This window comes from Microtus pennsylvanicus, chromosome 9 (genome assembly GCF_037038515.1).
Source record: "Microtus pennsylvanicus isolate mMicPen1 chromosome 9, mMicPen1.hap1, whole genome shotgun sequence".
NCBI classification, from domain to species: domain Eukaryota; kingdom Metazoa; phylum Chordata; class Mammalia; order Rodentia; family Cricetidae; genus Microtus; species Microtus pennsylvanicus.
Window position 1 is genome coordinate 39,594,566 of NC_134587.1, and position 26,413 is coordinate 39,620,978.

General features: G+C 59.1%; 2 protein-coding genes across 4 annotated transcripts; both read left to right on the plus strand.

Annotated features, from left to right (window-relative positions):
- Positions 1-260: 260 nt before the first annotated feature.
- Positions 261-2,370, plus strand: Fut7 (fucosyltransferase 7). 2 transcript variants are annotated; one of them, XM_075984426.1, is made up of 3 exons: positions 261-508; positions 656-742; positions 854-2,370. In XM_075984426.1, the coding sequence occupies exons 2-3, from the start codon at positions 730-732 to the stop codon at positions 1,867-1,869; spliced, it is 1,029 nt and encodes a 342-aa protein (XP_075840541.1). In that variant the 5' UTR covers positions 261-508; positions 656-729; the 3' UTR covers positions 1,870-2,370. The 2 variants fall into 2 exon arrangements, with proteins under 2 accessions (XP_075840541.1, XP_075840540.1); XM_075984425.1 differs by lacking the exon at positions 261-508 and having other exon boundaries at positions 521-742.
- Positions 2,371-4,877: 2,507 nt separating this feature from the next.
- Positions 4,878-25,753, plus strand: Abca2 (ATP binding cassette subfamily A member 2). 2 transcript variants are annotated; one of them, XM_075985408.1, is made up of 48 exons: positions 4,878-5,047; positions 8,279-8,372; positions 9,387-9,498; positions 9,584-9,747; positions 9,978-10,105; positions 10,259-10,369; positions 10,793-11,011; positions 11,332-11,699; positions 11,976-12,135; positions 12,868-12,996; positions 13,094-13,261; positions 13,340-13,436; positions 13,782-13,955; positions 14,029-14,131; positions 14,206-14,320; positions 14,451-14,641; positions 14,754-14,904; positions 14,981-15,185; positions 15,323-15,487; positions 15,589-15,769; positions 15,862-16,074; positions 16,399-16,595; positions 16,684-16,866; positions 17,082-17,266; positions 17,581-17,701; positions 17,961-18,197; positions 18,277-18,483; positions 18,733-18,835; positions 18,918-19,237; positions 19,312-19,525; positions 19,613-19,718; positions 19,811-19,922; positions 20,015-20,075; positions 20,159-20,333; positions 20,414-20,529; positions 20,604-20,751; positions 20,822-20,945; positions 21,086-21,218; positions 21,303-21,420; positions 21,518-21,696; positions 22,022-22,163; positions 22,745-22,879; positions 23,036-23,139; positions 23,213-23,305; positions 24,044-24,146; positions 24,229-24,366; positions 24,444-24,644; positions 25,027-25,753. In XM_075985408.1, the coding sequence occupies exons 1-48, from the start codon at positions 4,982-4,984 to the stop codon at positions 25,060-25,062; spliced, it is 7,305 nt and encodes a 2,434-aa protein (XP_075841523.1). In that variant the 5' UTR covers positions 4,878-4,981; the 3' UTR covers positions 25,063-25,753. The 2 variants fall into 2 exon arrangements, with proteins under 2 accessions (XP_075841523.1, XP_075841524.1); XM_075985409.1 differs by having other exon boundaries at positions 17,961-18,140.
- The last annotated feature ends 660 nt before the right edge of the window (positions 25,754-26,413 follow it).

The window sequence follows — 26,413 nt, forward strand, 5'->3', positions numbered from 1 at the left end:
TCCCAGCCCTCTCTGGTGTCCAAGGCAGCTGAGTCTGCCCTAGAGGGCATGCGCTAAGGTCCCACCGGACTGTGATGGGGCCCTTTTCTAAGGACTATAATCCAGTGAATGAGGCGGTTCCTAGAGGTGGCAGAGGTGGGGTGGGGTGGGCTCGGCTCTGAGAGCAGTTATTTGTGGTGCCCGAGGGCCTGTAAGAACAGGGTCAGCTCAGTGGGGGGTTGGGGGAAGTGGGTGTCACTACGGGGAGGGGCCTCTCTGGCCTCCTGGGGACGTGCAGTTGCTCTCTGGGGTTGGGTGGTGGACCATGGATGGGGGTGCTCGTCTGGAGAGGAGGGCCATTTCTGCTCCGTATACTCACAAAGGGGATTTCCTTTTCCTGAGAGCAAGCAGGCGTCCAGCTCCTCCTCCATATGCCTAGCTGGTCATCTCTAGGGACCAGCAGGGTTGGGCAGGGGGCCCTGGCTTGGCCTTCTTCCTGTCTCAATTCCTTCTTCCAGGAGAGTTTGAGGTGGGTGGGGTGGGGTGGGATGGTGGCTGATGCCAAAACCCGAAGGGTTAGGGCGGGGCAGAAGTGGGAAGGCCCCTGGCTTCCCTCACCTTGGGTAGATGAAAGGGAGACACCAGGGGCTGAGTTGAGGTGCAGCTGTGATTTTAGGGTGCCTCTATTGGGGAGGCTGCTGTGATTTGAAAATCTCGTTTTCTTGGGTGACCGATTCCGGAAGGCTGTGGATGACTTGCGCTGGTGAGTGCCTGGCCCTTGAGACATCCCAGGTGGGGTGGTGGGGATTTATGGGCATTCCTGGGCCCAGGGTGACAGGACCTCTCCTTTTTTTTTTTTTAAATCTTGCTTCAGGGTGCAACCCCACCTGGAGGCTGCGAGCCTGGGGGGCTCTGGCTGGAGGTGCAGCACTCATGGCCCTCTGGCTCCTCTGGCTGCTGGAATCAGCTCCTGGGAGCGCCCCGGCGCCTCAGCCTACAGTCACCATTCTCATCTGGCACTGGCCTTTCACCAACCGGCCCCCAGAGCTGTCTGGGGATACCTGCACTCACTATGGCATGGCTAGCTGCCGCCTGAGTTCTAACCGGAGCCTGCTAGCCAGTGCAGATGCTGTGGTTTTCCATCACCGGGAGCTGCAGACCCTGCAGTCTCGCCTGCCCCTGGACCAGAGGCCTCACGGACAGCCTTGGGTCTGGGCCTCCTTGGAATCGCCCAGCAATAGCCGTGGTCTCCATCATTTCCGAGGCATCTTCAACTGGGTGCTGAGCTATCGGCGTGATTCAGATATCTTTGTACCCTATGGTCGATTGGAGCCCTACTCTGGGCCCACACCCCCACTACCAGCCAAAAGCAAGATGGCCGCCTGGGTGGTCAGCAATTTCCAGGAACGGCAGCAGCGTGCAAGGCTGTACCGGCAGCTGGCCCCTCACCTGCAGGTGGATGTGTTTGGTCGTGCCAGCGGACGGCCCCTGTGCGCTAACTGCCTGCTGCCCACTGTGGCCCGGTACCGCTTCTACCTGTCCTTCGAGAATTCACAACATCGGGACTACATCACTGAGAAGTTTTGGCGCAATGCGCTGGCAGCTGGTGCGGTGCCTGTGGTGCTGGGACCTCCGCGGGCCACCTACGAGGCTTTTGTGCCTCCAGATGCCTTTGTGCACGTGGATGACTTCAGCTCAGCCCGCGAGCTGGCTGGCTTCCTTGTCAGCATGAATGAGAGCCGCTACCAGCGCTTCTTCGCTTGGCGAGACCGGCTCCGTGTGCGGCTCCTGGGTGACTGGAGGGAACGTTTCTGCACCATCTGTGCCCGCTACCCTTACTTGCCCCGCGGCCAGGTCTATGAAGACCTCGAAAGCTGGTTCAGGGCTTGAACTGCGGCTGGGAGAGGCTGTGTGGGTGGAAGACACCGAAGCACTAGGCGTTCAGCCTTTTGGGTCACTTTGGGACTAATCTGAGGCTCCGGTGGATGGTCAGGAAGCCAGGCTATGAGGAGAGCAGAGTGGGCAGGAGAAGCCATCTGGGTGAGGAAGCTGATGGACCTTAGGGATCCCGGGAAAAAGGCAACGGATTGGAGGGAATTAAATAGCATATCGTCCAAGGTCCCTGACTTATCTTGAACACGCCCACGGCTCAGATGAAGCAGGGAAACAGTGTTTCTGGAGCTGGACACAAAACCTTAGGCCCCCTGAACCTCCACAACCAAGGTGCAGGAGCACATCCTGGGATTCTGAGTGCAGACCACATGCTGGATCCAGGGGTGTGTGAAGGACAGACAGACAGTGTGGCTGATTCTGGGCTTCTGACCCCACAGTCCTCTCAGGGAAAGAGGTGCCACTAATAAAGACACTGACACAAATCTCCCTGGTCAGGTGTGAGGTTGTGAGACCAGCACCGTCCAGTCCCCCGCCCGTCCCCCATCTGTCGGTCTGTGTCCGTGTGTCCCTCTCCCTCCCCCGCCCCTACTTGCTCAGTCCCCTCAGTCAGCCACTGGGTTTCTTGTTTCTGCCTTGCTTAAGTGACACCTCACCAGAAACTCTTAACACCCTACCCCACACCCCTGGTCTCCACAGCCCATGGCAGGTACAGATTGGGGAACTGAGGTCAAACTAAGCTGGGGCTGGAGGTGTCACATGTCATAGGTCTCAGGTTGGAGGGGTGTCTTGTATGACAGGGCCTGATCTACGATGGCTGGTAAGGGTATCCGTGAGGGGATTCAGTGAAGACCCCACTGCAGAAGGAGCCCCTTGTGTTGGGCTGGGAGTGAGGGGAGGAGATATGGGGTGAACCTATGAGTATGTGACAGGTTGAGCCCCTAGAATAGGTCTGGACTTGGGTTTGTCCATGCCTTGGGGGTGGGGTGGCAGTGCCGGCAGGAAGCCCCCCTCCCCCCATGGTTTGTGAGAAAGGCCTGCCCATGGCTTCCTGCCCTGACCCAGCCCCCTGGGCTAACTGGGGAGAAGGAAGTGTCCTGGGGCTGGGGGCTGGGCCTGGGTGGAGCTTTGGGTCCTCTCCCATCAGCCCTGGCAGGGGGAACCTCTCCTCAACCAAGGCGCTGAGGAGTGGTGGGAAGCTTTAGCTCTCAAAGCTTTTCATCCATTTTAAGAGCAACCTGAGTGTCCCACAATCTCCGCTGTCCCAGTCACAGGTGGGAAACCCAAGCTGGTAAACAGCCGTCACACGTCACCCTCAGGACGGTCGCCTGATTGCTGGCGCTGGTGGTTCTCTGCTGTCCCCTGCTGGCCACACGGAGAAATCAGCCCTGCAACACTATCAATAGGCCCAAGCTCAAACACCTCTATAGACCCACCAAACCCCAGGCTCCGTGAGCTGGAAGAAGCCAGGTTTACGTGGATATGGGGAGAGTGGGTAACAAGTAAACCATATATAGAAGGGACAGCCTGTCTTCCCAATCATCCCTGCCAGCAAGGAGTAGCTCTTAAGGTCCTTTTGGGTCTCCTCACTGTTAAGATCAGCAGTCTGGGAAGGGTGGTGAGGCCTGAGCAGGCAGCCACAATGCATGACTGTAGTAAATTCTTCCCAATCAAGCCATCTCAGCACCAGTGTGACTGGAAGCCTAACTTTCTCGGGCCAGAATTAGGGTGCTCTCACCCTCAGCAGTTTCCAGCCCTTCACGTGGGGCATCGATTTGTGCCTGGTAAGCACTCCTGCGCGGGCATCTCAACCGCGTGGAAAGCACAGAGAGGCTGCCATGAACATCCCTCAGAGCCCACGCAGCCTCAGCTTGCTCGTTCTCAATGCAACTGAAAGTCTGTGAGGAATCTGTTTGGGTGACACCCTGGGACCCCACCGTTTGTCTTACTCAACCACTGAAGGTGCCCAACATTTTTGTTTTAGGCAGGGTCTCACGTAGTCCAGGCTGGCCCTGAATTCACCAAAGATGACCTTGATTTCCTGATCCTCCTGCCTCTGCCTTTTGCATTACAGGGATTACATGTTATTTATTTTATGGAAACAAAGTCTCTCTCTATGTAGCTCTGGATGGCCTGGAACTCTCTCTGTAAGCCAGGCTGGCCTCAGACTCACAGAGTTCCTCCTGCCTCTGCTTCCCGAGTGTTGGTATTAAAGGCCTGAGCCAGCACTAGGCTGCTCTTTAAAATATCTAAGCCAAGGCCAGGCGGTGGTGGCGCGCGCCTTTAATCCCAGAACTCGGGAGGCAGAGGCAGGCAGATCTCTGTGAGTTCGAGGTCAGCCCAGTCTACAAGAGCTAGTTCCAGGACAGGACAGGAACCAAAAGCTACGGAGAAACCCTGTTTCGAAAAGCAAAACAAAAGCATCTAAGTCAAGTTAATGCTGTGGGGCTGCATGTTGCATCTTGGAGCCTTGAGGTCATTGCCCACCCTACACAGTTCAGTTAACGGAGCAGTGCCTTTCCTCTAAATGAATAACTGACCCTGCTTCCCATCTCTACATGGGAGGAGGACCAACCTAGTGGTGACCTGATGGATACCAAGCCTCCTTCAGTGTTCCAGGAGGGACAATGGAACACCTTGGGGACTCCTGCGCAAATCTATCAATTGGGGGGCACATATCTGGAGTCCCTTGGGAGAAGTATAGGGTGTTCTCCCAAGTTCTCCCAAGTTCTCCCAAGGCCTCGAAAAGGTGTGAACTTAGATCTTGGTTCAGACGCGGGCTGTGACGGACCTGGAAATACAGCATTACTGGGTGAGCAGAGGCCTGGTGCTATGCGCAGGTGCAGCGGGGCCCGGGCTCGGCGGACCTGGGCGCCCCCTGGCGGACACCCGAGCGCCGAGTTGCCTTTCAGCGGAGGCGGCGGGCGCGAGCGCGAGCAGCGAGTCTCGGGAGCAGCGGCCGCCGGGGCGGAGCCTGCGATGAGCAGGTCCCGGACTCTCGAGCGCCCCGCCCCCGCGCGGGCGATGCCGAGCGGCGCGGCGGGCAGCGGGGCCCGGCGGGGCGTGCAGAGGAGCGGGCCGCGGCGCTGAGGCGGCGGAGCGCGGCCCGGCCATGGGCTTCCTGCACCAGCTGCAGCTGCTGCTCTGGAAGAACGTGACGCTGAAGCGCCGGAGCCCGGTGAGCGACCCGCACCCCATCCTCCGGGGCCCGCAGGCCGCGCGCCCGATTTGCCGGTGCGCTCCCAGCGTGCACGTGCAGTGCCCGGGCGCGCGCAGACCCTGGGAGGCCGCTACCGGGGACCCTGTCCCAGGCCCGCTGCTTCCGCGGGCTTCCCGACCCCGGGCAGCAGCTTCGGCTGTGCCCTCGTCCGCTGACACTCGCAACGCTCGGCTGAGTCACTGGCCGGCGCCCTTCGCTGCTCTCTCTGGCAGGCTGGGGTGGGGGCGGGTGGTCCCTGGACTTCAGCTCTGGCGAGGCCCAGGTTCCTGGGACAGAGTGCTGGCTGGGGCGCACCATTCAGCGTAGGGGCTCCAAGCCCTGGGCCCACTGCCTCTGGAACCCCCATAGCGACCCTTCTCTTCGTTCTCTTTACCGCTTCTCTGCCCTTGGGCAGGCACCTTAGGCTGAAGATGGTACCAAGTAGCCCTGCCGCCGCCCTCTTCCTCCTCCTCCGCCACCGTCTCCTCCTCCCCCTTCTCCTCCCTTCTTCATCTTCTCCTCCTCCCCTCTCCTTTCCTAGCCCATCCTGGCATGTCCACAGCCCTCACTCCTGCTTTCTCATCCCTGGGCATGTCCTTGTTGTGCCAGCTCAAGCCGTCAAACCCCAGCACCCGTTTGTCCTTTAGGGCCAGTTTTCCCCGAGGCAGCTCCTCTGATTTCTCCTGCCTCGGGCCTCTCTGGGGGCTGGGGCCTGCTGGGCAGAGCTCAACACCAGGCTTCTCAGTACCTGTCTAGGGCAGCCAGGACAGAAGAGTAATTGAATGAGGAGCAGGTCGGGGGGCCTGGATGGCATGGGCCTTGTTGGTTTTTATTCCAGTCCCTGGAAGAGCAAGGGCACCCAGAGTGTCCTGGGCCAGCAAGAGTATCTGAGGGCTTTTGCAGGGTGGAGACCAGAGAGAATGGGTGCCTAAAAAAGGGACCAGCCCATTCCCAGGGACTCCTTGGGTAGCCACACTTCTCCTGGGTTCCACTTTGGGTATTCAGGTGCATAATAAGAAACTCTGGGCTATAGGCAGGGTGGGTAGCAGTCATCACCATGGCCTGGTAGGATTCCTGTGGGCACCTGGCCCTGGCTGAAGCAAGGACTGGGTACATCCCCTGTCCTGGTTGTCTGGGGCTGCCTGTTGTGGGGTCTGAAGGAGTTGGCTTGTTTTTACTCTAGCTTTTAAGTCCCCAGGGGGAAGACGTAGAGAGAGGATGTAGGCCTGCCTCAGTGCTAGCCCCAAGTTGCTTGTCAGGAAGGCCCCTTCAGGGCCCAGGAGCAGAGGCTAAAACAGTTCCTGCATCTGATGGGAGCCTCACACCAGGCTTGAAGAAGAGTACAGTGATTTGACAGACAGCTGGACGTGCTCATAGCCTTTTCCTAGGACTGACCCCCTGCCCGCTAGGCTGGGTTGATCTGTGGACCTTCCCAGGTTCCCATTGGACCAGTTAGACCACAGCGGGAGATCCTTAGCCTACGGGCTTATAGTGAGGTACCAACAGTGGCTGTCTTTCTCCAGGAAGACAGTCTTTGCTGGGGCCAGAGACACACCCATGCAAAGCTAATGATCTGGAAGAGACTCCAGGACTTCTGCCCTTCCTGCTTCCTTCTCCCAAGTACTGTGCCTCAATTGCCGTGTTGTTGAGCTGGCTGCACATGGGACACGGGTCTACCCTGGCGTCCTTAGGAGGCTCACCAGTGTTGAGTAGTTGTGGTGGTAGGCCCCAGCATCACAGTTGGGTGTCCCCTGCTCTCTCCACTCCCCAGCAAGCACTAGGTTTCAGGGAGGGCAGCTCAGACCCAGGATTGGCATGGAGACACTGGGGCGGTGTGGAAGGACTGGGCTTGTCTTGAGGGACAGGGTCCCTAGGTCACTTGCTGTCACCCAGGTAGAACACCTAGGTATTGCTGAACCTGTGCCGCCTGTAACCAGATTCCCCTGTGGTGCCCGCCACCTGCCAGCTAGGACTCTTCCTCCTAGCAGCTCATGCGCAGCCGTTGCTATAGTGATAGGGGAGACGGCCTGGCCTGTGCTGCAGTTACTCGGAGGTGCCCAGGGTAGGGCCTGGTATGGGTAGGGCTGTCTCTTGAACTGTGGCCCCTGTTACCAGCCACTCTGTATGTGTGAAGCACATTTGTCCTGTGGCCCTGGGTGCGCACATCACCTCCTCAGCTGGCCCTGGGGAGAGGAGGTGGAGGCTGGCACCGGCTGAGGCGGGTGTGGGGTGTGGACACACAGCAGGGTGTTCTGGATCACAGAGCGCTATTGTCAGAGCACAGTAGGCATAGCCAGGGACAGGCTGGGCATGGCCCCACACCGCTCCTGGGCGGGGGTGGGGCTGGGTGGCGCTTCAAAGTCCGCTTCAGATGGTGATGAGGATGAAGGAGATCTCTGATATTGCAGGGCCCTGGAGAAGGATGACCTCTGGTGGTGGTGGGTGGGCCTCTCTTTCGTGAGGTCTCAGAGGCAGGAGCTTCCTGATATATCGCCTGGCCTTCATCTCTGAACTGAGGTGGGGGCAGGAATTGAGGAAGCTCTTTGTTTACCGAGAGACACTAGGAGGTGAGAGTCTGAGCCCCAAGGTTTTGGCACTTCTGACCTACCTTGCAGCCTGGCCCCTAGAGGTTAGGCCAGGAAAAGAAGCTTTTGCCTCAGGGACTGTGTTTGCTAGAGGCTCAGGGCCCTGGTCACGCTAGGCCTCTTCTCTCTGGGTCCAACACAAAGTTATAAGGGTGCTACAGGAGAGGACAGGGGAGGTGCACGTCACTCAAGTCAGAGACCACACTTGGCCCAGATGCCCTTCAGGATCCCACCCTGGGGGCTCAGCAGGTTGGCAGGGAGAAGAGGAGTTGGGTAAATGATTGGGTCAGAGTTGACCACAAACTGGCTAAGTTGTCCCTGCTGGCCTTGGGCCTCTTCAGATGGTGGGTGGTCCATGGTTTGTCAGGCACAGTGTAGGCTGCAGGACGAGAGACCCAGTTTGGTGGCACCACACAGCGTTCAACATCATGGTATACTGGGAGAGACTAGAAGCCTGGCTGGACCTGAGAAACCTGTGTTGACCTTCGTGGCCACTGGGTACACAGGGCTGGGCTGGTCCTTCAAGGAGGTCACAAGAGCCTAGGCTAGCACCTGTCCATCATGTCTAGCCCTGGGCAGGCAGTGGACAGACTGCGGTTAGCTTCATGTGGTTCACCCTTTCCAGTGGGTCCTGGCTTTTGAGATCTTCATCCCGCTGGTCCTCTTCTTCATCCTGCTGGGGTTGCGGCAGAAGAAGCCCACCATCTCCGTGAAGGAAGGTGAGGTGCAGGCATAGCCTGGGCACGTGGGTGGGCAGGGAGGGACGAGAGTCCTGGGTGCACGTGTCAGCCCGAGTGTGGCCCCATTCCCAAGACTCCCTGCTCCCCGTGTGGTCCTGGCCACGTGTCTTGGCTAGGCTGTGGTGGTCAGGGCTGGCCATTGTGGCCACGAGTGACAACGGTGCCTGTTTCTGGAGGGTTCCGGCATTCACTAGTCTCCTCTGTTCTGTTTTGACCTGCCCCCCTACCCTGCATGGTCTCTTGTCCTCCTCGGCCCGGCCTGCATGCAGTCTGTAAGTGAGCAGCCATTCCTTCTTGCTGGCTCAGGTGGCAGCCATGGATGGCCTGGCGGGTCCTCCTGGTGCGGCTTAAGCACCCCTTCTGCTTGCATTAACAGCCTCCTAGCAGCTGGGTCCTGTAGAAGCCCCTGCCTGTGATCAGGAAAGGCTGGCTTATCAGTCAGGGTGGTGGGCTGTGATGTGGGGGGTGGGGGGTAGTGAAGGGCCAGGCCACCCGGGCCATAACTGGTACCCTGGTTAAGCCATTGGAGTATCTTCTTGGCAGGGTGTCTGCGTCCGCCTGGCAGTGCTTTCTAAGGGCAGTTCCTGGGTTGAGCCTGGGCTAGCCTGGGCTAGCCTGAGATGAGGCTGGGGTGGCCTGCAACTCTCCCTTCAAACTCCTTTGGGCTGTTGCGCTCACTCTGCTAACCAGTTGGCCTGCGAGGTCAGAGGTCACTGCCAAGGGGTGCCTCATGTGTTACTCTGGTGTCTGTGGGAAAGGGGATCGTTGGGGGCATGTGGGCAATGCCAGGCTAAAGTGTGATATGCTGGGAGTTACAGGGGAAGGGATGGCAGGTGGCCCTCTGACCTCTGACCTACAGAGTCTTTGCCTTAGCACAGCTGGGGGTCAGGTGCACTGTGCCCCAGTCCTAGTCTGCCTGAAGCTGCGTCTCCTTCCCGACTGTCTTCACATATCTCTCTTGGCCTCCGTCTCCCCCATTCTTGATCCTACCAGCTTTCTACACCGCAGCACCCCTGACATCTGCCGGCATCCTGCCTGTCATGCAATCGCTTTGCCCGGATGGCCAACGTGATGAGTTTGGCTTCCTGCAATATGCCAACTCCACGTAAGTGCACCCGCCCCATGGCTTGGGAGCTGACTACTCCTACCCGGACACCATAGCAAATGGCTGATGTCTCATGGTGTTGCAGGGTCACCCAGCTCCTAGAACGCCTCAACCGTGTCGTGGAAGAGGGCAACTTGTTTGACCCAGTGCGACCCAGTCTAGGCTCAGAGCTTGAGGCCCTGCGCCAACATCTGGAGGCCCTCAGCTCAGGCCCTAGCACCTGGGAGAGCCGCTCGGCCAGCCCTGCAGGTGTGCCCTGTGTGGGGATGGCTTTGGGACTTGGGGGAGGGCCTGAGCACACTGTCATTGGGAGCCTGCCTGCCTCTGGCCCTGGGTCCCTGTGTCTGCACCCCATTGTCCCTGACCTGTGTGCTTGAGGCAGGCCCAGTGAAGTGCTGGTAACTCTGCTCAGAGCCTATCTGGGACTCCGTAGCCCCAGCTAGAGCCGGCTCCTCAGTCCCATCCTCCTGCCTGTCCAGTTTCGTCCTTCCCTCTGGACTCGGTGGCCAGGGACCAGAGCGAGCTTTGGCGTTTCCTGACGCAGAACCTGTCACTGCCCAACAGTACAGCCCAGGCCCTCCTGGCTGCCCGTGTGGATCCTTCCGAGGTGAGGTGGGGCATGTATCCATGGTGGCCATGTCCCTCTGGCCTCCCCACTGCCCCTGGTTACTGCAGCGAGGGAGGGGGAGGCGCTGCGAGTGTATCTCAGCTCCTCTCAGCACTCTGGAGCCCCTACTGAGCCAGACCCCTCACAATGCAGGTCTATCACTTGCTTTTTGGTCCTTTGCCTGCCCTGGATGGGAAGTTGGGTTTCCTCAGGAAGCATGAGCCGTGGAGCCGCCTGGGTAGCAATCCTCTGTACCAAATGGAGGTGAGGGGCCTGTCCCGGGGAGAAGGGTGGAAGGAGAGGTTCTCCCTTAGTTACCAGTAACTTCTGGGGATCTGTGGTGTTCATGGTGAAGGGTTTTCTCCCTTAGTTATGCATCACTTCTGGGGATTTGTGGTGTTCATGGGGAAGGGTTTTCTCCCTTAGTTACGTGTCACTTGTGGGGATCTGTGGTATTCATGGGGAAGGGTTTTCTCCCTAAGTTACACGTAACTTCTGGGGATCTGTGGTGTTCATGGGTAAGTGGAGGCAGGATGGTGATTTGAGAGCTCCCACAGCACTGTGGGACCCTGGCACAGAGCCAACACAGTGGACGGGCAGGCAAAATTTTGTGCTACCTTCAGTAGGCCCTCGATCGTGTCTCGGCTGGAGTGCAGGCGTTACCAGTCCCCTCTGCCTTGCCACCAGGAACTGCTGCTGACTCCTGCCCTCCTGGAGCAGCTCACGTGTGCACCAGGCTCTGGGGAGCTGGGTCGGATTCTTACCATGCCTGAGGGTCATCAGGTAGACCTGCAGGGCTACCGGGATGCCGTCTGCAGTGGGCCGGCTATAGTTCGTGCCCAGCGCTTCAGTGATCTGGCCACTGAACTCCGGAACCAGCTGGACATGGCCAAGATTGCCCAGCAGGTGAGGTCCTGCCTGCCAGCTGGCCAGCCAACCTGCCGACTGGCCTGGAGGAGTTCTGGGGCTACTTGGAGCCTGAGGGTGGGGGGCTCCTGCTCCCAGGCCATGGTGTGGCTTATAATTGAGTATTCAATACTCTCTACTATAGTTCTAGCCCTGGCCAGGACTTCCTAAGGCGTAGACCCTCCCTCGTCTTCCCCAAGCACTGTCCCCGGTTGATATCCTTCCTATTCCATCCTGAACTTAGTCACCTCCCTGAGTCACCTCCAACCGAATTTACCCTGTCTCCTAGCCTGCGTTTTCCCCTTGGTCTCCCCCCTCAGCTGGGCTTGGATGTCCCGAATGGCTCAGACCCCCGGCAGCAGGCACCATCCCCACGAAGCCTGCAGGCACTCTTAGGGGACCTGCTGGATGCCCAGAAAGTTCTGCAGGATGTGGATGTCCTGTCAGCCCTTGCCCTGCTGCTGCCCCAGGGTGCCTGTGCTGGTCGGGCCCCTGCACCCCAAGCTAGCGGCCTGACCGGAGTGGCCAATAGCACTGTGACGGGGGCAAGCACAGGTCCCAACAGCACTGCTGAGGAGGGCACCCAGTCACCTGTAACCCCAGCCTCCCCCGACACTCTGCAAGGCCAATGCTCCGCCTTTGTGCAGCTCTGGGCTGGCTTGCAGCCCATCTTGTGTGGCAACAACCGGTAGGTCAACAACAAAGGGATGGAGGGACGGGGAGAGTCGTGGGGTGGTGGGGAGTTGACCCATTGCCTGGGCCTTGTGCATGGGCTCCATTCTGGAAGTCCCGTTTTCTGTGTGCTCATACGTTTAAGACCACCCCGTGCCTAACCTGATATCCCACCCTAGCCTGAAGTTCTGTTCCTAAGCCCTGTCCCTTGGCTTTTGTTGAGCCACCCCAAGTGCCCCATCCCATTGGTCCTGACATCTCTTCCCTGTTCCTGCTGCTTTGTCTCTGCCAGCACCATTGAGCCTGAAGCGCTTCGGAGGGGTAACATGAGCTCCTTGGGGTTCACAAGCAAAGAGCAGCGAAACCTGGGCCTTCTTGTGCACCTCATGACCAGCAACCCCAAAATCCTGTATGCACCAGCGGGCTCTGAAGCTGACCGTGTTATCCTCAAGGTGTGTGGGTCTGGCACAATTGGGTCACGAGTTGTGCCCATCTCGCCAGTAGGAGCATGAGCCCAGCAAGAGCCTGAGTAAGGGCTCTGTAGTCCCGGGACTCTATGTAGGACTGATGAGAGCTGGGTAGTAGTGTGCCTAGCACGGCCAGTTTCGGAGCTGGAGGGTCAGTGGCACTTGGCAGCCTTTCTGTTGAGAACTCCGCAGAGTTCCTGCAGAGATGAGATACACTGGAAAGGCTGGCTGCTCTGGCTAGAGTGCCCCCCCATGCTGCCAGGGTGGTATGTTCAGAGGCGCCCCCACACACAACACCGGTAGCATCAAATGAGCACGGTGCAAGGAACATTGAAGCCTGGGAAGAGAGTTTGTTGGAACATTGTAAGCCAGGAGTGGAAGTGGACATGGCAAGAGCTTGACCTTGGAGGAGTGGGGTGGGAGGGGAGGAGAAATGAAGGTCAGACTTAAGTGCTCAAGGGGCATGTGGAAGGAAGGAAGGAGGAGGAGGAGGAAGGAAGGTGGAGGAGGAAGGAAGGAAGGAGCAAGAAAAGCATACATGGATGCTAAGGTGGGATTCAGAGAAGCCATGTGGCTACGGTAGGAAGGTGAGGTAGAAGTCTGGCTGAGTAGGGGTACTAGCTAGGCCAGTCCCTTGAACGTGTGAGAGAACAGAGGACTCCCAGACTGGCTTGGGTTCCTCTGGAGCCCCATGCCTCAAGCTTGCATTTTCTTCAGGCCAATGAGACCTTTGCCTTTGTGGGCAACGTGACGCACTATGCCGAGGTCTGGCTTAACATCTCCGCGGAGATCCGAAGCTTCCTGGAGCAAGGCAGGCTGCAGCAGCATCTACATTGGCTGCAGCAGGTGCTGAGGGTACAAGGTGGGTGGGCACCTGCGGTGGGCTCTTCTGCCCAGAGCTGAAGGGTACGAGCCACACCCTAAACTCAACTGTCTATTTCAGTATGTGGCCGATCTGCGCCTGCACCCTGAAGCGATGAACCTGTCCCTGGAGGAGCTGCCACCTGCCCTGCGCCAGGACAACTTCTCACTGCCCAATGGCACAGCTCTCCTGCAGCAGCTAGACACAATTGACAACGCAGCCTGTGGCTGGATCCAGTTCATGTCCAAGGTGCGGTGGGTGAGCACTGTGACCGCCCCTTCCCCCTGTGCATTTTCAGGGCTTGCTCCAACGATGGCCCCTTTCCAGGTGAGTGTGGACATCTTCAAGGGTTTCCCTGATGAGGAGAGTATTGTCAATTACACGCTCAACCAGGCCTACCAGGATAACGTCACAGTGTTTGCCAGTGAGTTCCTCCCCCTCCCACAAAGGTCCTGTGTCTCCTATAGATCTACTTCCTCACCAGCTCGGTCTCACCCTATCCCTACTATATGCTCCGTTACCTTCCTGCTCCTTGGCCCAGACCTCTTCACTACCTCCATGTCTTCCCTTTCTCCCTAGCCTGGCTCACTTGGGTCCCACACTCCGCATGCTGGCTCTGCCTCATCCCCCTGTTCCTCTTCAGCCCTGCTCCCCCTCTTTCTGAGACACCTCATCTGTCCCATTATCTCTCCTGGAACACTCACTTCGCAGTCTGTCCCATCCCTTCCATGCCCTCTGGCCACACACTCCTCCAGCCTCCTGTTCCCAGGCGTGATCTTCCAGACCCGGAAGGATGGCTCCCTCCCTCCACACGTGCATTACAAGATTCGCCAGAACTCAAGCTTCACCGAGAAAACCAATGAGATCCGACGTGCTTATTGGCGCCCGGGGCCCAACACTGGCGGCCGCTTCTACTTCCTCTATGGCTTCGTCTGGATCCAGGGTGAGGGACTGAGCCCAGGTGGGATATGAGGGGGGGGAGCCTGGCCTTGCCCCGATACGACTTCTACCCACAGACATGATGGAGCGTGCCATCATCAACACTTTTGTGGGGCACGACGTGGTGGAGCCTGGCAACTACGTGCAGATGTTCCCGTACCCCTGCTACACGCGTGATGAGTGAGTGCCAGCCTACAGAGGTTTGGGGGAGGGTTCTCAGGCCCAGGTGCCCCCTAACCCCTGTTTCCCCTCAGCTTCCTGTTTGTCATCGAGCACATGATGCCACTCTGCATGGTGATCTCTTGGGTCTACTCCGTGGCCATGACCATCCAGCATATCGTGGCAGAGAAAGAACATCGGCTCAAGGAGGTGGGTCTAGGTGGCTGCAGGCACTCCCTTCCAGCAGGCTGTGTGTGTGCGGTGTGGGGGGAGTGGGGGGCAGTGCCGTCCTTTCTCCTCCGCCCCTGCCCCAGGGGCCCTCGTCTGCTGTCCACCACAGGTGATGAAGACGATGGGCCTGAACAACGCCGTGCACTGGGTGGCCTGGTTCATCACGGGCTTTGTACAGCTGTCCATCTCCGTGACGGCTTTGACGGCCATCCTCAAGTACGGTCAGGTGCTCATGCACAGCCACGTGCTCATCATCTGGCTCTTCCTCGCGGTCTATGCTGTGGCCACGATCATGTTCTGGTGAGTGCTATCTCTTAGGGCTTCTCTGGGCCCCACTAGGGGCAGCCCAGTGGGGCTGCAGGCCCAGAGCCAGCCGTCTCGGGACTGACAGCCATGTGGGTTCCCACTGCAGCTTCCTGGTGTCTGTGCTGTACTCCAAGGCTAAGTTGGCGTCAGCCTGTGGCGGCATCATCTACTTCCTGAGCTATGTTCCCTACATGTATGTGGCGATCCGTGAGGAAGTGGCCCATGATAAAATCACGGCCTTCGAGAAGTGCATTGCGGTGAGGAATGGGGCCAGGCAGGGCCAGGGTGGGGTGTCCATCCCCTGCCCGGCTACTAACACTCCTCTTTCTTCAGTCCCTGATGTCCACAACAGCCTTTGGCCTGGGCTCCAAGTACTTTGCGCTGTATGAGGTGGCAGGCGTGGGTATCCAGTGGCATACATTCAGCCAGTCCCCAGTGGAAGGGGACGACTTCAACCTGCTCCTTGCTGTCACCATGCTTATGGTGGATACGGTGGTCTACGGCGTCCTCACTTGGTACATTGAGGCTGTGCACCCAGGTACACGCCCATCAATGGAGGGACCAGGGGTGGGAGAAGGTGCCCGGGCTTCTGCCCTCCTCTTGGTGGCATTTGGCTTTTGCGGTAGATAGTCACCTCCAGGCCCTCAGTCAGCCTCTCCCATCCTGGACCCCCAGGCATGTATGGGCTGCCCCGGCCCTGGTACTTCCCACTGCAGAAGTCCTATTGGCTGGGCAGTGGGCGGACAGAGGCCTGGGAGTGGAACTGGCCATGGGCGCACACACCACGCCTCAGCGTTATGGAGGAAGACCAAGCCTGTGCCATGGAGAGCCGACACTTTGGTGAGGCCAGGGTCAGAATGTTGTATGGGGTGGGCACTGGGTTTGGGGGCCTGGGGTGGCCTTAGTGCTGCCCCCGTCCTGCTGACCCAGCCCTGGTACAGAGGAGACGCGCGGTATGGAGGAGGAGCCCACCCACCTGCCCTTGGTCGTCTGTGTGGACAAGCTCACCAAGGTCTACAAGAACGACAAGAAGCTGGCCTTAAACAAACTGAGCCTCAATCTCTATGAGAACCAGGTGGTCTCTTTCCTAGGCCATAACGGGGCTGGCAAGACCACTACCATGTGAGTATCTAGGGACAGGAGGGCTTAGCTCACTGGAGGATATGGTTCCCTCAGGGTCTGGTGGGTTGTGACCCCGCTTGCCCCTGCTCCAGGTCTATCCTGACTGGACTGTTCCCACCCACGTCGGGCTCAGCCACTATCTATGGGCACGACATCCGCACAGAGATGGATGAGATCCGCAAGAACCTGGGCATGTGCCCGCAGCACAATGTACTCTTCGACCGACTCACTGTGGAGGAACACCTCTGGTTCTACTCACGCCTCAAGAGCATGGCGCAAGGGGAGATCCGCAAAGAGATGGACAAGTGGGTGCAGCGTGCCAGGGCGGGGACAGACAGGGTACAGTGTGATTGGGATGTGGGATGTGAGCAGAGGCAGGGGCTGTGGACACTCAGATGTGGAAGTCAGTGGGAGGGGTGGGGATGAGGTGAGGTGGGAGCTTTTCACATTCCTGTGTACAGCCCGTTGATCTCACCCTCCCACCACTGCCCTCCTCTCTGCTGGCCATCCTGTTCGTGTGCCTCGTTCTTCTGTCCGCCCCCTCCCATAAATCCAACACCCCTGCCCATCACCCTTCTGCCCACCTGTCACCCTCCCATCTGTCCATTGTCCTCCTTTTGGACCCATAGGATGATTGAGGACTTGGAGCTCTCCAATAAACGGCACTCCCTGGTGCAGACGCTGTCTGGAGGCATGAAGCGCAAGCTCTCGGTGGCCATTGCCTTTGTGGGTGGCTCCAGGGCCATTATCTTGGATGAGCCCACTGCCGGCGTGGACCCCTATGCTCGCCGTGCCATCTGGGACCTCATCCTGAAGTACAAGCCAGGTGAGCGGATGCCAGGCTTGCCGTCGCCTGCGTGGGTGTCTTTACCTGTCCTCGTATGCTCCCCTTACCTTGGATCTGGCTACCCCAGGCCGCACCATCCTCCTGTCCACCCACCACATGGATGAGGCCGACCTGCTGGGGGACCGAATTGCCATCATCTCCCACGGCAAGCTCAAGTGCTGCGGCTCTCCCCTCTTTCTCAAGGGTGCCTACGGTGATGGGTACCGCCTCACGTTGGTCAAGCGGCCTGCAGAGCCTGGCACCTCCCAAGGTCTGTACTGAGACGACTTGAGCTAGCCTGTGGTCCTCCCTGCCCCACGACTCCCAGCCTAGGAGAGGTGCCTCCTTACCCTCCCTCCATCAGGACCTGGTGGATTTGAATACCTCTAAGCCCCATCTTGGCTTGCCTGCTAGGTTCCCACTGACGTTCCTCCTCCCACAGCCACGCCCCCACTGAATCCCCTTCTATTCCTCCTCCTTTCCCAGAGCCAGGGCTGGTCTCCAGCCCCCCAGGTCGTGCTCAGCTGAGCAGCTGCTCGGAGCCCCAGGTGTCCCAGTTCATCCGCAAGCATGTGGCCTCTTCCCTGCTGGTCTCAGACACGAGCACAGAACTCTCCTACATCCTGCCCAGTGAGGCTGTCAAGAAGGGGGCCTTCGAGCGCCTCTTCCAGGTGAGAGGGCTAAACATGGTTGTGGGGACAGGGTGTTCCCATAGAAAAGATGAGTACACCCCTGTCTGCATTCCAGGGCTAAACATGGTTGTGGGGACAGGGTGTTCCCATAGAAAAGATGAGTACACCCCTGTCTGCGTTCCAGGGCTAAGCATGGCAGTTGGGGACAGGAAGTGCCCATAGAAAAGATGAGTACACCCCTGCCTGCGTTCCAGGGCTAACCATGGCGGTTGGGGACAGGAAGTGCCCATAGAAAAGATGAGCACACCCCTGCCTGCATTCCATGGCGCCAGCCTCACCCAGCTTCTTTACAGCAACTGGAGCACAGCCTGGATGCATTGCATCTGAGCAGTTTTGGGCTGATGGATACAACCCTGGAGGAGGTGTTCCTCAAGGTGTCTGAGGAGGACCAGTCCCTGGAGAACAGTGAGGCTGGTAAGAATGCCCAAGGCTAACAATCAGCCTGATCAGCCCACAGAGGGCCCCTGGGGACAGTCTCTGGAAGTGGGAGTCCCCAGAATCGATATAGGCTCATGGTGGATGTGGTAGCCACAGGTCTTGAATAGCTATATTAACTGGAAGCTGGGATCAAGTTGGGGCCTGGGGTTCTAGGTGGGCACTAGGGACTGAGGTACTAAGCTGTCCTGGGGTACCATGGCTCCAAGCGCTCCCTCCCTGCCTCTGTTCTTTGCAGATGTGAAGGAATCCCGGAAGGATGTGCTGCCTGGGGCAGAGGGCCTGACAACTGTGGAGGGTCAAGCTGGCAACCTGGCTCGGTGCTCAGAGCTAGCCCAGTCACAGGCATCGCTGCTGTCTGCATCCTCTGTGGGCTCTACCCGCGGTGAGGAGGGCACTGGCTACGCCGATGTCTACGGTGACTACCGTCCCCTCTTTGACAACTTGCAGGACCCAGACAATGTCAGCTTACAAGGTGGAAGCTGCTGGGGAGATTGGGGAGGGTCCAGAAGGGTGATGTGGTACTGGCTGCTCACCCCCGCCTCTCTGCACAGAGGCCGAAATGGAGGCCCTGGCTCGGGTAGGCCAGGGCAGCCGCAAGCTGGAGGGCTGGTGGCTGAAGATGCGGCAGTTCCACGGGCTCCTGGTGAAACGCTTCCACTGTGCTCGCCGAAACTCAAAAGCTCTCTGCTCTCAGATTCTGCTGCCTGCCTTCTTTGTCTGTGTGGCCATGACCGTAGCATTGTCTGTCCCTGAGATCGGTATGGCTGCCTGACTTCGTGGGGTGGGGCAAGGCTACCATCTGGCCCTTGGGTTCTTGGCTTCATTTTCTTCCCAGCCTCCTAGAGAACCCTTCTCCATCCCTCTCCCCATACTCAACCTTATTCAGGGGCTCATGGGAGAGTCATACCTGCGAAGCTTGGCCCTCTCTGTGTTGGGAAGGGGGAAGGGAGATCTGGGAACTCCATCAGGTAGTCGGAGCCTGCTCAGGTCTCATGTTCACCCACCAGGCGACCTGCCTCCACTGGTCCTGTCACCTTCTCAGTACCACAACTACACCCAGCCCCGTGGCAACTTCATCCCCTATGCTAATGAGGAACGCAGGGAGTACCGGTGAGGCCATGGGCTGGGGCTGTAGCACAGGGGAGAACAAGAGTTGAGACACAGAGCCTCTAACACACCTCTGTGCCCTTAGATTACGGCTGTCACCTGATGCTAGCCCCCAGCAGTTGGTGAGCACGTTTCGGCTACCCTCTGGTGTGGGTGCCACTTGTGTGCTCAAGTCTCCTGCCAACGGCTCCCTGGGGCCCATGCTGAACCTTAGCAGTGGAGAGTCCCGCCTGCTGGCCGCACGGTTCTTCGACAGCATGTGCCTGGAGTCCTTCACACAGGGACTGCCGCTTTCCAACTTTGTGCCACCCCCACCCTCCCCCGCCCCTTCCGACTCACCTGTGTCCCTGGATGAGGACTCACTCCAGGCCTGGAACACCTCCCTGCCGCCTACCAGCGGACCAGGTAGTATCTCGTGGAAGGCTGCTGGGGTCGTGGCCATGAGGAACCCATCTCACTGTGCTGCGCTGTGCCCACAGAGACATGGACGTCGGCCCCTTCTCTGCCACGGCTTGTGCGTGAGCCTGTCCGCTGTACCTGCTCTACACAGGGCACAGGCTTCTCTTGCCCCAGCAGTGTGGGTGGGCATCCGCCCCAGATGAGAGTAGTCACAGGCGACATCCTGACCGACATCACCGGCCACAATGTCTCTGAGTACCTGCTCTTCACATCTGACCGTTTCCGGCTACACCGGTGAGTTGGCCAGGTGTGGCTACGATCGAGGGGGTGGCTGGCGGATGGCTGCCTGGTCTCATTGTCCCTCCATCTTGTCTTGTGCAGATATGGAGCCATTACCTTTGGCAATGTCCAGAAGTCCATCCCAGCCTCCTTTGGTGCCCGGGCCCCCCCTATGGTGCGGAAGATCGCAGTGCGAAGGGTGGCCCAGGTAAATTGCTGCCCTGGGTTCCATGGCACCTGGCCCTATGCACAGGGACTCTCAGGCTTGTGAGCTTCTCTGAGTCCCTTGCCATCCTCCAGGTGCTCTACAATAACAAGGGCTACCACAGCATGCCCACCTACCTCAACAGCCTCAACAATGCCATCTTGCGTGCAAACTTGCCCAAGAACAAGGGTAACCCAGCAGCCTACGGTGAGGAGAGTCAGGGTTGAGGGGATGGGGAGGGGGTGTGGCTAAGCCACAACAGTGCCTGGGCTAATGCTGCCCTCCCTTCCTGTGTGCAGGTATCACCGTCACCAACCACCCCATGAACAAGACCAGTGCTAGCCTCTCCCTGGATTACCTGTAAGCGAGGCAGACGGAGCTGGGGGAGGGGCAGGGCCCACTGGGGTCCTGACAACCCCCTAGAATTGCCATTCCTCTTCTAGGCTGCAGGGCACAGATGTGGTCATCGCCATCTTTATCATCGTGGCCATGTCCTTCGTGCCAGCCAGTTTCGTGGTCTTCCTGGTGGCGGAAAAATCCACCAAGGCCAAGCACTTGCAGTTCGTCAGCGGGTGCAACCCTGTCATCTACTGGCTAGCCAACTACGTGTGGGACATGGTGTGCCCCCGCATGGTCCCTTCCCGCCCCTGTCTCCTGTCCCCTTACCCAGGTCTCACCATCTGCCTTTGCCGTTGCAGCTCAATTACCTGGTCCCGGCCACCTGCTGTGTCATCATCCTCTTTGTGTTTGACCTCCCGGCTTACACATCGCCCACCAACTTCCCAGCGGTGCTCTCTCTGTTCCTGCTCTATGGGTAAGCTGGGGAAGGGTGTGGAGCAGTCATGGGTGTGGTGGGGGCACCCTGTGACTACTGCTGTTTGCCCACAGGTGGTCCATCACACCCATCATGTACCCAGCCTCCTTCTGGTTTGAGGTCCCCAGCTCAGCCTACGTGTTCCTCATCGTCATCAACCTTTTCATCGGCATCACAGCCACTGTGGCCACCTTTCTTCTGCAGCTCTTTGAGCATGACAAGGTAAATGTGGGGTGGCTGAGCCGCAGGGCGTGGCCTGGGGTGGCGATACTGAGCTATGTCTGGCCCCCAGGATCTGAAGGTTGTCAACAGCTACCTGAAAAGTTGCTTCCTCATCTTCCCCAACTACAACCTGGGCCACGGACTCATGGAGATGGCCTACAACGAGTACATCAACGAATACTATGCCAAGATCGGTGAGTCCAGCACTGGGAACAGTGGAGGCCTTCAGGGGGCCACGGGGTGGCATGCCTAGTCCTAGACCCGGCGACTTCCAACGCTGGGGATGACTGGGCTCTTCCTGAGGCTCTCAGGCCCTGAACCAGCTGTTCCACAGGCCAGTTTGACAAGATGAAGTCCCCATTTGAGTGGGACATTGTCACACGTGGACTGGTGGCCATGACAGTTGAGGGCTTCGTGGGATTCTTCCTCACAATCATGTGCCAGTATAACTTCCTGCGGCAGCCACAGTGAGTGGGGAGCGTTGGGCAATGGCGGGATCCTTGGTAGGGGTGGGCGGATTGGCCAGGCCCTGCCCACTGTACTGCCCCTAGACGCCTGCCTGTGTCTACTAAACCTGTGGAGGATGACGTGGATGTGGCCAGTGAGCGGCAGAGAGTGCTCCGTGGGGATGCTGACAACGACATGGTCAAGATTGAGAACCTGACCAAGGTAGGCTCCGGGCTGTGGGAAAGTAGATGGGGAATGGGGCGGGGCTGTGCCAGGCCAGAGCCCCGTCCTTTGCTGAGGGGTAAGGCTCTTTGGGCAGGTGTACAAGTCTCGGAAGATTGGCCGTATCCTGGCAGTGGACCGCCTGTGCCTGGGTGTGCGCCCCGGAGAATGCTTTGGGCTCCTCGGTGTCAATGGAGCAGGGAAGACCAGCACCTTCAAGATGCTGACCGGTGACGAGAGCACGACAGGGGGCGAGGCCTTTGTCAATGGACACAGGTGGGGTCGCTGTGCCCCTCAGACACACTGTCGGGAGGCATGGATATGTGTGTGTGTGTGTGTCTGTGTAACTGCTTCCAGGTACACAGCTGCAAGGTTAGGGGTTGAGTGGCCACCCATAGGCGCACAGCCAGGGGGTTGCATGGGTGACCCTGCCCCTTGGGTGCAAAGGCATGCGTGTGTGTGTGTGCGTGCGTGTGTGTGTGTGTGTGTGTGTGTGTGTGCGTGTGTGTGTAGGAGTGGGATGACCATGTCTCCAGGGTAGGGGAGGGCAGGTGTGGGGTGGATATGTCCCTCCTGGGTATTGATCGCCCTCTGTCCCTAGTGTGCTCAAGGACCTGCTTCAGGTGCAGCAGAGCCTCGGCTACTGCCCGCAGTTCGATGCCCTGTTTGACGAGCTCACAGCTCGGGAACACCTACAGCTGTACACACGGCTGCGTGGCATCCCCTGGAAGGATGAAGCAAAGGTAGGATGGGAGGAAAGTCGCTGGCGAGTGCAGTGGCGTGTCCGTGGTGGGTGGGTGCAGTGGTGTGTCCGTGGTGGGTGTGGGTGGGTGGTGGGTGCCGTGGCGTGTCCGTGGTGGGTATGTGTGGGTGGTGGGTGCCGTGGTGGGTATGTGTGGGTGGTGGGTGCCGTGGCGTGTCCGTGGTGGATATGTGTAGTTGGTGGGTGCAGTGGTGTGTCCGTGGTGGGTGTGGGTGGGTGGTGGGTGCCGTGGCGTGTCCATGGTGGGTATGTGTGGGTGGTGGGTGCCGTGGTGGGTATGTGTGGGTGGTGGGTGCCGTGGTGGGTATGTGTGGGTGGTGGGTGCCGTGGCATGGCCGTGGTGGGTACGTGTGGGTGGTGGGTGCCATGGCGTGTCCGTGGTGGGCATGTGTGGGTGGTGGGTGCCGTGGTGGGTATGTGTGGGTGGTGGGTGCCGTGGCGTGTCCGTGGTGGATATGTGTAGTTGGTGGGTACAGTGGCGTGTCCATGGTGGGTATGTTTAGCTGGTGGGCCTATGCTGGTGGGTAAGGTGAAGCCCATATCTCATATTTGTCCCTCTAGGTGGTGAAGTGGGCCCTGGAGAAGCTGGAACTGACAAAGTATGCAGACAAGCCAGCTGGCACCTACAGTGGTGGCAACAAGCGGAAGCTATCCACAGCCATTGCGCTCATCGGGTACCCTGCCTTCATCTTCCTGGTAAGTCTGGGGGCGTTTGGGAGACAGCTACTCTGTTTGGTCTTTCCGTGAGTTTGAGGGGAAGGTGCCCCACCTTCCTCTGCTTCCTGGTGAGCAGAGGCGGGTAGAACCAGTCTAGGTGGGCTGCATCTCTGGATGAACTGACCCCTGCCCTAGGATGAGCCCACTACTGGCATGGACCCTAAGGCCAGGCGCTTCCTGTGGAACCTCATTCTGGACCTCATCAAGACAGGACGCTCAGTGGTGCTGACGTCACACAGGTGTGCCTCTCCCCGACCCCTCCGCGGTCCTCTGGCAGTCCCTCTGGTGCCAGCCTGTGCTGTCTGCCCACAGCATGGAGGAGTGTGAGGCTCTGTGCACGCGGCTGGCCATCATGGTGAACGGACGACTGCGCTGCCTGGGCAGCATCCAACACCTCAAGAATAGGTGAGTCAGCCCGGGCTGCAGGAGACAGGGCGAGCTCTGCTGGGTGCACAGGGCTGCAGGAGACAGGGCGAGCTCTGCTGGGTGCACAGAGCTCCAGGGCTGGAGGAGACAGGGCAAGCTGTGCCGGGTGCACAGGGCTCCAGGGCTGCAGGAGACAGGGCGAGCTCTGCTGGGTGCACAGGGCTCCAGGGCTCCAAGAGACAGGGCGAGCTCTGCTGGGTGCACAGGGCTCCAGGGCTGCAGGAGACAGGGCGAGCTCTGCTGGGTGCACAGGGCTCCAGGGCTCCAGGAGACAGGGCGAGCTCTGCTGGGTGTACAGGGCTCCAGGAGACAGGGCGAGCTCTGTTGGGTGCACAGGGCTCCAGGGCTCCAGGAGACAGGGCGAGCTCTGCTGGGTGCACAGGGCTCCAGGGCTGCAGGAGACAGGGCGAGCTCTGCTGGGTGCACAGGGCTCTAGGAGACAGGGCAAGCTCTGCTGGGTGCACAGGGCTCCATGGCTGGAGGAGACAGGGCGAGCTCTGCTGGGTGCACAGGGCTCCAGGGCTGCAGGAGACAGGGCGAGCTCTGCCGGGTGCACAGGGCTCCAGGAGACAGGGCGAGCTCTGCTGGGTGCACAGGGCTCCAGGGCTGCAGGAGACAGGGCGAGCTCTGCTGGGTGTGCAGGGCTCCAGGGCTGCAGGAGACAGGGTGAGCTCTGCTGGATGCACAGGGCCCCTGGTTACTCCTGTGTCCCACCAGGTTTGGGGATGGCTACATGATCACTGTGAGGACCAAAAGCAGCCAGAATGTGAAGGACGTGGTACGGTTCTTTAACCGGAACTTCCCAGAGGCCATGCTCAAGGTGGGTGTGGTCAGGTGAGGGGAGGGTGAGGGCGAGCCCCGTTCCGGCAGCCGCTGACCTCCTTGGTCCTCTGATCTCCCAGGAACGGCATCACACGAAGGTGCAGTACCAACTCAAGTCAGAGCACATCTCCCTGGCTCAGGTGTTCAGCAAGATGGAGCAGGTAGTGGGTGTGCTGGGCATTGAGGACTACTCTGTCAGCCAGACCACCCTGGACAATGTGAGTGCGCCGCGTGGGGTGGGGTGTGTCTTCCTGGATTGGCCCGTACCACGTAGCCCACCACCACCTGTCCACAGGTGTTTGTGAACTTTGCCAAGAAGCAGAGTGACAACGTGGAGCAGCAAGAGGCTGAACCCTCCACCTTGCCGTCCCCCCTTGGACTCCTCAGCCTGCTGAGGCCCCGCTCTACACCCACGGAGCTCCGGGCACTGGTGGCTGATGAGCCTGAGGACCTGGACACAGAGGATGAGGGCCTCATCAGCTTTGAGGAAGAGCGGGTGAGTGGTCAGCATCCTCCCAGCTGCACGCCTGCTCACACTGCCCAGAGACTGAGGCTGAAGGACCTAAGCGAGGGAACTGGCTGCAGTTTAGAGTCAGAACAGAGGGGGACTCATGTGTGCCGAGGGCTTGAGTGGACACAGGGAAACCAGAGTGGGTAGAATCCAGAACACACTGGCAGCTTTGAAGACCCCAGATCAGAGGTGGGGATTAAAGAAACCAGAGACTAGGGAGCAATCTAGACTGTGGCTACCACACTGGGCAAGAGGGCCAGACGCTGAAGTGTGCTTAGTGGGGAGAGAGTACTCGGGAGTGCCTATACCAGCCAGTGGTAAGGTCCGGTGTGAACATCCTCAGCCCCCACTCTCTGCTCTTCACCAGGCCCAGCTCTCCTTCAACACGGACACGCTCTGCTGACCATCAAGTACCAAGTCAGGGATGCACCTGTGGGGGGCAGAAGTCAGGCGGTGGCTGTCGTCACACACGCCAGGCCCTGGAAAGGCAGGTTCAGGACCAAAGGGCTCCCGCCCTCCTCCCAGCTACCACCATCCTTGCCTCGTCCTGCGGTCACTCTGGCCGCCCTCCCCGAATTGTGCCAAAGGCTGGCCTGGCCCTGGGCTGCACATACCCTCACCCTGCTTTGCCTTAAAGCCTTGGGTCTTGGCCCAGCCCCTTACCCCACCCGGCACCATCCACCTTCCCCGGGTGACATGGGCTGCCCCAGGCATCCTGTGACCCTTCTCTGCAGCGGCCCTGAGTCTACCCAGGCCAGCATCTTGCACAGATGTCTTTTCATGGACATCCCTGACTGCAGGAGGGGGCTGGGCAGCTTGCCTACTTTGCTTTAAGAGCCTCCCTCGCTCTGCTGTTGTGAAGAAGGTAGGCCACCCACGGGAAGCCATGCGTGTGGTTGTCTCAGGCCTGGTGGAAGAGCAGGAATGGAGAAGCTGGGCTTGCTGGCCAGGCGAGGGGCCACTGCTCCCTCCCTGTCCCCCCAAGCTGCCTTTGCTCTCTCATCCAGCTTGGCCCTTCCCGCCACCCCCCTGGGAGCGGGACCTTGTATATAGCGCACAGATGTTTGTTTTCAATAAATAAGCGGAAAAAAGCCTGTGGCCGCCTGTGCATGTGGGAGCTGGGGGGAAGGCAGGCCCCTGGGGCCAGGGTATAGCCACCTAGTCTGACTGTACTAGGTGTGAAGGGAGGGGCTGCTACAAACAGGGAGATCCACCTTTATTCCCCAGCTCTCCGCAGAGCCTAGCCGCCTGCTGGGTGGGTGGGTCCTCAGTGGGCTTATGGAGGCAGGCCTGTTCACCCAGCACTAGCGTTGTCCCATACCACCTTAGCTTCCCCCACAAGGTCTAGTCCCCACAGTGAGCCTGTTCTGGGCTAGCTCCACTTCTGAAAAGTGGAGGGGGTTTCCAAAAGATCTCCAGGAGTCTGGGTACATAAGAAGAATTTCCCCAAGGTGGTGGACCTGTGCTAGTGGGTGTCTGGTAAGGTGGTCCATACCTCACATTGGCCCTGCCACGTGGTGAAGTTGGTCAGTGTACAGAAAGGCCCTAGGACACAGAGCTTAGGAAAACAAGATCTGGGGGAACAGGACGCAGGAGAAACGGGGCCCGGGAACTGAGGCTAAGTGGTGACGAGGCTCTGTGTGCCAGGCGGGAGTGAGGGCACCAGGGTGAAGGGTTCTCAGACTCTTCAGGTGCCCATGGGTTAGGGATAGAGGGCTGACTGGCACCGTGAGGGGGTGGAAAGGAGTGAAGGA

Excerpts from the sequence above, each read along its gene's own strand:
- Abca2 (XM_075985408.1), top strand. The coding sequence starts at position 4,982 with ATGGGCTTCCTGCACCAGCTGCAGCTGCTGCTCTGGAAGAACGTGACG. Across the intron at positions 5,048-8,278 it reads CGCTGAAGCGCCGGAGCCCG|TGGGTCCTGGCTTTTGAGAT; the intron begins GTGAGCGACCCG and ends CACCCTTTCCAG. Across the intron at positions 17,702-17,960 it reads CCTGGAGAACAGTGAGGCTG|ATGTGAAGGAATCCCGGAAG; the intron begins GTAAGAATGCCC and ends TGTTCTTTGCAG.